Source organism: Rhinoraja longicauda, chromosome 9, assembly GCF_053455715.1.
Source record: "Rhinoraja longicauda isolate Sanriku21f chromosome 9, sRhiLon1.1, whole genome shotgun sequence".
Classification (NCBI taxonomy): Eukaryota; Metazoa; Chordata; class Chondrichthyes; order Rajiformes; family Arhynchobatidae; genus Rhinoraja; species Rhinoraja longicauda.
The window spans coordinates 37,014,000-37,023,285 of NC_135961.1; the positions used below are offsets into that span (position 1 = coordinate 37,014,000).

At 46.9% G+C, this 9,286-nt stretch overlaps 1 protein-coding gene across 4 annotated transcripts in view; it reads right to left on the minus strand.

Moving 5' to 3' along the window:
- Nucleotides 1-4,438, minus strand: part of senp6a (SUMO specific peptidase 6a) — a 79,857-nt gene extending 75,419 nt beyond the window's left edge. For 2 of the 4 annotated variants that reach the window (XM_078405162.1, XM_078405159.1), the window contains exon 1: nucleotides 3,540-4,438. In XM_078405162.1, coding sequence (XP_078261288.1) covers nucleotides 3,540-3,570 — 31 coding nt within the window. In that variant the 5' untranslated portion in view covers nucleotides 3,571-4,438. Of the gene's footprint in view, nucleotides 1-2,545 lie in introns of all 4 variants that reach the window. The other 2 variants (XM_078405161.1, XM_078405160.1) reach the window with 2 other exon arrangements.
- Between the last annotated feature and the right edge of the window lie 4,848 nt (nucleotides 4,439-9,286).

The following is a 9,286-nucleotide window of genomic DNA, read 5'->3' on the forward strand; positions in this document are numbered from 1 at the left end:
GCTGACTCGATAGCACGCAACAAAAAGCTTTTCACTGTACCTCGGAACATGTGACAATAAACTAAACAAGGAAAATTGAAGACAGAACATCATGGACATGTTCTCTTCAAGAACATATGAAGTAAAATAGAGCAGTAGAAGAACATACTTCAGAAATCAGGTCACTAACACAATTGAGAATCAAGCCAGTAACCTAAAAATCTACAGCTGTCAGTTTGTCCTTGACGATGGAAACGCCCTAGAGGTGATAATGAGGGACAGAATTAGCAGTAAACAGTGGTGGATTGATCAGAGAGAGCCAGCCCAGTTTACCTCAGTCAAATTTGTGCAACTGGGATAAGTGTAGATGGGTAAAAAGGTGGGAATGGACAGAGTGGGCCAAAGGACCTACTTACATGCTGAACAACTCTGTTACAAGGGAGAGTGCACAATTATAAAAGTGGTATAAAAACAAAAAGGTTGAAAATGTCAGAAAATCTGAGAAAGTGATTAAAATGGACGGGCACTGGGCTTTATAAACAAAGGCAAAGAATTATATCACCATTAGTTGATAAAATATCATCAAGAATTTGTCCTGCCTCATTAATGCTTGAGCACAAAAGCACATTGATGCTTCTTTTTCCAAAGCTAAGGAAATTTGCCACATTTAGTTTAAAGAAACAGCGTGGACCCTTAGTTCCACCGAGTCCGCGTTGGTCAGAGATTACCTGTGCATTAGTTCTATCCAACACACTAGGGACAATTTACAGAAGCCAATTAACCTACAAACCTGCATGTCTTTGGGATGTGAGAGGAAACTGGAGCACCCTGAGGAAACCCATGTGGACACGGAGAGAACATACAAACTCCACACACAGCACCCCTAGCCAGGATCGAATCTGGGTCTCTGGCACTGTAAGGCAGCAACTCTACTGCTGTGTCACTGTGCCACCCAATGACTTACCAAATTCTATAGGTTCATCATAGGTACATCCTTTCGAGATGTATCACAATTTATGCATAAAAACTACCTTTTACGTTGAATAAGATATTCTATAAAAAGAGAATTTGCAGCATAGATTATTTTGTTACTTGGATGAATCAATCTTAAGATATAAATATTGCTACTGGGCACACGTTTAGTTCAGAGGTACAGCGTGGAATCAGGCCCTTCGGCCTAACAAGTCCGCGCCAACCAGCAATCATTCGTACACCAGTTCTATCATACACAGTAAAGACTATTTATAGAAACCAATTAACCCACAAACCTGCACGTCTTTGGAGTGTGGGAGGAAACCGGAGCACCCGGAGAAAACTCACACAGTCATGGGGAGAATGTACAAACTCCATACAAATGGCATCCATAGTCAGGATCGAACCCGGGTCTCTGGCGCTGTAAGGCAGGAACTCTATCGCTGCGCCACTCTAAGTGCCATTTCTCCAGTGAATTAGAAATGCCCACTTACACTTCGTCTCAGTATGACTGTTAAGGCAACAGACATTCTGAATTGTTTCAATTAACTTTTCAAATATTTCTTCCTAATTTTTCTGAGATGTTTAAAGTTTAACACCCGAATTCCAAGAGTACACTACTCATTACAAAATCCGCAAGCAAAAGATTGCACACGCCACATTCTGGAAATGTAAAGCATCAACAATCTACCCTATGGAGTATTCGATAAGGATTTAGATTTCCCATTCTGCCATCAAATTTAAGTCTAATTTCTGGTATAATTCAATAAACTTCAACTGATATGAATCCTCACCAGGACAAACAGAAGAACCTACAAGTTGATTTTAAAATTACAAGGAGACAGCTAATAGTCTCTTACAAAATAGAAGATGATACTTGATTAAATACGATAAAAATCCACCTTGACCTCAGCCTCAGAAGGAATCCCCATGTGTAGGAAGGAACGGCAGATGCTGGTTTAAACAGCAGATAACTAGAGTAACTCAGTGGGAGTGAGAGAAGGAATGGGGAAATTCAAGATCCTTCTTCAGACCCGAAACGTCACCCATTCCTTCTCTCCAGAGATGCAGCCTTTCCTGCTGAGTTACTCCAACATTTTGTGTTTATCTTCGAATAAAGCCCCTATGACAAGCAGACTTTGAACAATAATAATACAAAAAGCGAGAAAAGGGTTTGTGAACTGGTGACTGATAAAGAGTAGGGAACTTAGATCAAATTCCTAGCTTGTTTAATGGTTTCAATGATATTACGGTTCAGTGAAGATGCGAAGCCCACCTCAACCCGAGCCACAGACAAGAAGTCCCCGTGACAGGCAGAGTTTAAACAACAATTATAGACTTCAAACAATAATAATACAAAGAGCGATAGGTGGCACTGGGAACTCTAATAAAGAGTAGAGAACTTAGAGATCCAAGAACAAATGTATAGCTTGTTAAATGGTTCCAATGCATTGCAGGGTACACGGTGAAAGGAGGAGAGAAGTGCCCTCACCCACCTCGACCCCAGCCATAGAAAAAAAGATCCATGCCACGCAGAGTTTAAACAGCAATATTAGACTTTAAACAACAACAAATAACAAAGAACGACAGGCACCTCCAGGACGGCCTGCGGCCCAAGGCATTGGGCGCTACCACCGGCCAGGCTGCTTCACACACACCGATGGATCAGCTAGCTCCCCCGAAATAACGTTTCCCCCCCGCAGGATCGGCTTTAGGGAGGTGGGATGACGGCTGCTCGGCTCCTGGTGCTCCCCCTTCTCCAGGCCCGGAGGTCTAGCCAGGCCTCCTTTCCTTGGAAGTGACGAGGAGTGGCGGCTGCGTGAAAAATAACAGGCCGCCGGCTCCCCGGACTTATCCTTCCTCTCCCCTCAGCCAGGCCCGGCCTCCCTCTATCCCCGGGCGGGCCCGGCCTCTCTCTATCCCCGGGCGGGCCCGGCCTCTCTCTATCCCCGGGCGGGCCCGGCCTCTCTCTATCCCCGGGCGGGCCCGGCCTCTCTCTATCCCCGGGCGGGCCCGGCCTCTCTCTATCCCCGGGCGGGCCCGGCCTCTCTCTATCCCCGGGCTGGCCCGGCCTCTCTCTATCCCCGGGCTGGCCCGGCCTCTCTCTATCCCCGGACCCGGCCTCTCTCTATCCCCGGACCCGGCCTCTCTCTATCCCCGGACCCGGCCTCTCTCTATCCCCGGACCCGGCCTCTCTCTATCCCCGGGCGGGCCCGGCCTCTATCCCCGGACCCGGCCTCTCTCTATCCCCGGACCCGGCCTCTCTCTATCCCCGGGCGGGCCCGGCCTCTCTCTATCCCCGGGCTGGCCCGGCCTCTCTCTATCCCCGGGCGGGCCCGGCCTCTCTCTATCCCCGGACCCGGCCTCTCTCTATCCCCGGACCCGGCCTCTCTCTATCCCCGGGCTGGCCCGGCCTCTCTCTATCCCCGGGCTGGCCCGGCCTCTCTCTATCCCCGGGCTGGCCCGGCCTCTCTCTATCCCCGGACCCGGCCTCTCTCTATCCCCGGGCGGACCCGGCCTCTCTCTATCCCCGGGCGGACCCGGCCTCTCTCTATCCCCGGGTGGGCCCGGCCGCTCTCCCCGCTCACCTTCCAACAGTAGGCTTCTCCTTCCCGCCATTTTCCTCAGTCGGTGGCGCCCTGGGCCGGGTCCCGACGCTGGGAACAACGGCAGCGTCGGCCCATCTCACTGAGCCCGGGCCTGGACCCCACCACCGGGCCTGGGGCCTCGCGTAGATCCTAAATCCCACTGGAAGGCGAGCTACCGACCGGCGTTTGTAACAGCGGTGGCGGTGCCGGCTTCTTCCTCCCTCTCCCGGCCCGGGCTGCCAGCAGTGCCCGCCTGGCAGCTGCGGGACGGTGCAGCTTCTGCAGCCGGCGACAGGTCGCGGAGGAAGGCAACCGGTGTGAGTCCACGGCCTCCGCACCGTCCCACCGCTGCTCCCTCTCCCTGGCCCTGCTTCAGGACGCAACCTCCAGCCTGGCGGCACTACTCGCTGCTGATACAACTACCGCACCCACCGGCTGCCGATCTGCTATAGTGGGCAGCCCCAACCCTCCACTCGTTCGCCCATTTCTCAGCTCCAAACCCCCAACCAAAATACCTGCTAGGTGCAAACTCCCGAATATCATCCACTCCTCCTTTAGTTCAGGGCATCCCACCCAAATCTAAACAATGGTCAAAAGCAATTCCTTCAGGACATCCCACCAACCATCAGCCCCTTCCTTTTATTTAAACAATGCTCAAAATCTTTCCATCACTCCTCCTTTAGTTCAGGACACCCCAACAACCATCATCCTCTCGTTTTATTTTAAACGATGCTCAAAATATTTCCTTCACTCCTCGGGGCATCGCACCAATATTTAAACGATGCAAAATATCTTTCCATCACTCCTTTAGTAGGGCGTCCTACCAACCATATCCTCTCACTCTGCTATGCTCTCACTCCTACCGGCCCACCCTCCCACTCGACTCTTCTGTCTTTAGGCTCTCAGTTGGCTTGCTCACACTAGGGGCTAAATTGCGGCCCTGACACCATGACACTAAGTTCTTGAGCTCGTTCCTGTACCCCGTCTCATCGCTGTTGTAGATCCGGTCAACATCAGTAGGATTATCAGTGAACTGAAGGTAGAGTTAATGTCATCTTTGGCCAAACAGTTATGTGTAAAGAGAGTAGAGCAGGGGACCGAGCGCACAACCCTGAGAGGCAACAATGTTGAGATTCAGGTTAGAGGAAAGGTTATGACCAACTCTGAGGTCAGCTGGTCAGGAACTCCAGAAGCCATTAGCAGATGGAGGCTCCAAGGCCAGGGTCCAGAAGTTTAGGAATTAGCTTATTTGGTATTACGATGTTGAAGGCTGAGCTCTGGACGATAAATTGCATCCTTACATTCATGTTCTTTTTATAAAGGTGATCCAGGTGCTAACTGTGGTACGAGAGATGACATTCTCTGTAGACATAATTTACCTGAACACAAAATGCAAGGGGTCTAGATTGTGCAGTGGATTGGCATTGATGGGGCCCAAAACACTTATTTGTGGTCAATGATAGAGCTATTGGGTGATAGTCATTGAGACAGGTCACTAAACATTTCTTGAGGAAAGATGGAGGTTTCCATGATGCAGGTGGGGACAGACTGTAGATTTGAAAGGTTGAAGATATCTGAGGAAGGATGTGCTGGCTCTGGAGAGGGTCCAGAAGAGGTTTACAAGAATGATCTCAGGAATGAGTAGGTTAACCTACGATAAGCGTTTGACGGCACTGGGCCAGTACTCGCTGGAGTTTAGAAGAATGAGGGGGGGACCTCATTGAAACATACAGAATAGTGAAAGGCTTGGATAGAGTGGATGTGGAGAGGATGTTTCAACGAGTGGGAGAGTCTTGGATTAGAAGTCATAGCCTCCGAATTAAAGGACCTACTTTTCAGAAAGAGATGAGGAATTTCTTTAGTCAGAGGGTGGAGAATCTGTGGAAATATTTGCCACAGAAGGCTGTGGATGCCAAATTAGTGGATATTTTTAAGGCAGAGATAGAATCTTGATTAGTACGGGTGTCAGAGCTTATGGGGAGAAGGCAGGAGAATGGGGTTAGGAGGGAGAGATAGATCAGCCATGATTGAATGGTGGAGTGGACTTGATGGGCCGAATGGCCTAAATCTGCTCCTATCACATGATCTTATGTTGGTGAAGACTGTGGCCAGTGAATTGATGCAGGATTTCAGTATCTATATGGACTCCATCTGGGCCTATTCCTTTCCGAGGGTTTACCATCAATGTTTACCAAAATGCTCCATCTAAGCTTGTTCCATTTGTCTGCATTTGGCCCATATCTCTCCAAATCTTTCCTGTCCATGTACCTGTCCAATTGTCATTCAACTGCCTCCTCTGGCAGTTTGTTCCATATATCTACCACCCTCTGAGTGCAAATGTTGCCCCTCAGGTTTGTATTAAATCTTGTTCCTCTCACCTTAAACCAATGCCCTCTGGTCTCGATTCCCCTACCCTGGGTAAAATACTCTGTGCGGCCACCGTATCTATTCCCCTCATGATCTTATACATCTTGGTTTTATATACCAGGTTTTGAAAGTTTAGTTTAGATATACACTGTAGAAACAGGCCCTACGGCCATCGGGTCCATGCTGACCACAATCACCTATACTCCCATTTTATCCTATACACTAGGGCAATTTACAGAAGCCAATTAACCCACAAACCTGCACGTCTTTGGAATGTGGGAGGAAACTGGAGCACCCGAAGAAAACCCATGCGGTCACAGGGAGAACGTACAAACTCCATACGAACCGCACCCATAGTCAGGATTGAACCTGAGTCTCTAGTGCAAGGCAGCAACTCTACCGCTGCGCCCCTGTGCCGATCCAAGGGGATACTGGAATAGAGAGAGCAGGCAGTTGTCTTTGCAGTTGTAGGCTTGATTCCAAGATGGTAAGAAAAACAGAAAATGCAGAAGATACGGAGCAGGTCAGGCGGCACATAAGGAAAAAGAAACAGAGTTTAACATTTTAGGTCAAAATGAAAAACAAACTGCTGGAAGAACTCAGTGGGTCAGAGCAGCATCATTTAAGTTTGGATTTTAAAGATACAGCATGGAAACAGGCCCTTCAGTCCACCGAGTCCACACTAACCATCGATCACACTAGCTCACCCACTTTCTCATCCACTCCGACACACTCGGGGCAATTTACAGAGGCCAATTAACCTACAAACTCGCACGTCTTTGAGATGTGGGAGGAAACCGGAGCACTTGGTAAAATCCACATGGTTACAGGGAGAATGTGCGAACTCCACCAGATGCACCACTGTGCCACCCTGTGGAGGGAAAAAGATAGATGAAATTTTGGACCAGGGCCCTTCTTCAGGCTAAGAAAGTGTATGCTGGTATCTTTTCACCAATGCCTCCTGACCCATCTTTTTCTGTATTAATTTCAAAATCTTTTTCATTTCCGGGGTGATATATTGCCTGGTAGACACAAAATGCTGAAGTGGGACAGGCAGCATCTCTGGAGAGAAGGAATGGGTGACGTTTTGACTGATATATTGCCTCACTGGTGCTAGACTTAAGGAATCTTCTGCAGAAGAATGTAAACAGTTAGAGATCAATGTCCAGTGATATTGGTAGAAAAAGGCTTGAAGTGAGCATAGAAAGAAACAAAATGCTGGAATAACTCAGTGGGTCAGGCCACCAGCATAAACAATGACAAGTTGTACCCCAGCCACTCCTTTTTCTCCAATCTCCAATCAGGCAAAAGGTATAGAAGTATGAAAATATACACATCCAGATTCAGGGATAGCTGCTTCCCAACTGTTATCAGGCAACTCAACCATTCTTCCAGTAACTAGAGAGCAGTCCTGAGCTACTATCTACCTTATTTGAGACCCTCAGACTATCTTTGATCGGAATTTACTAGACTTAATCTGCACTAACGTTATTCACGTTATACCCTTTATCATATATCTGTACACTGTGAATGGCTTGATTGTAATCATGTATTATCTTTCAACTGACTGCTTAGCATGCCCTCTGTACACATGACAATAAATTAAACTCTAAACTCAGGCACCATCTCTAGACAACATGGATAGGTGACAATTTCGGTGGGGACCCTTCTTTGCAGCTGAGCATAAAGGTTTGAAGGAATGAAGGAGATTAAATATTATGACCTCAAAAGTAATAATTTCTAGGTTACTTTCTGTACCAAATGCCAATGAGTATAGAAATAAGGAGATAGTGCAGACAAATTTAGGGCAGAGAGATGGTGTAGGAGTAAGAGGTTTAGATTTCTGAGGGAGTGGGATTGGTTCAGGGCATGATAGAATTTATTCATGCTCAATGCTTTGCAAAAGAATCGACTCCATTATCCTTGTGTGTGGAACAAAAAACAGAACTTAGTGGGTCAATCGGCATCAGCGGAAGCATAAGGTACAAGTCAACATTTCGGGTCAAGACCTTGCATCAGACATGTTTCTTTTTTCTAGGTCCCAGAATCTTCAGTCTCTTTTGTCTTCGTCTTTTTTGATATATTTGATATCTTTTGATATATCCCTCAGGGAGGGACAGTTGCTGTTAGTCACCAGTTGTCTAGCCCAGGACCTGCCAACCTCTCCAAGACAAACCTTGGGAGAATCCTCAGCTGGCTATCCAATGCTGCCTCAATAGATCTTCTGGTAGTCTATGGCATAGAGTTAAAATAATTGGCAGTATGATTAGAAATAAATAAAACGTTTCACCCAATACGTAGTAGGGATCTGAAACTCAGCTGAAAAGGCACAAGGGGCAGACATCTTCACCATATTTCCTCAGTACTTTGGGGTGTACTTAAAAAGCCAGGACCTTACAGTGCTACGAACTAATGCTGAAAATGGAATTAGACAAGAGAACTGCTATTCGAGCAGCACAGACAAATTTATTTATTTTTTACAAAATTTGTATAATTTTAATATCACGACCTCCTTACTCTAGTTCTTTGTATTTCTGAAACTTTCATGTATTTGGTGGAAACTACATATAGTGTACCTGCAACAAATTAAATATGCACCAGATGTAGTTTCTACCACAAATATTGAAGTTTCAGAAATAAGAAAAAAGAGCAAGGAAGTCATGATATCAAAAAAACACTAATTTTGCTATATTTGCCTGTTTATGAGCCCTGTTGCAAAAGGTAATATGATTTTAGTCAAGTCAAGTCAATTTTATTTGTATAACACATTTAAACACAACCCACGTTGACCAAAATGCTGTACATCAGTGCAGGTACTAAAAAAGAACATACAATAGCACACAAACCTAACAACACAACACATAGACGCTGCCCGTCTACTCACCCACTCCCCGATCCGTGACCATATCACCCCCGTCCTTTACAAACTCCACTGGCTCCCCATCCCCCAGAGAATCCAATACAAAATCCTCCTCACGACCTAAAAAGCCCTCCATAACCTGGCCCCATCCTACCTGACTGACCTCCTCCACAGGCACACTCCGCTCTGCTGCTGCCAATCTCCTGTCCCCTCCCATCCGGACCAAACTCAGATCCTGGGGGGACAGGGCTTTCTCCATCGCTGCTCCCACCCTATGGAACTCACTACCCCAAACCGTCAGAGACTCCTCCTCACTCACCACATTCAAAACATCACTGAAGTCTCACCTCTTCAGCACTGCCTTCAACCACTGAAGATCACCTCACCTTCTGTCTCCTTTCTCTGTTCGTTTACTTATTTATCTATTTATTCACTTCTCTATGTTCTAGAAATCCCTGTAAAGCGTCTTTGAGTGTTTGAAAAGCGCTATATAAATGTAATGCATTATTATTATTATTAT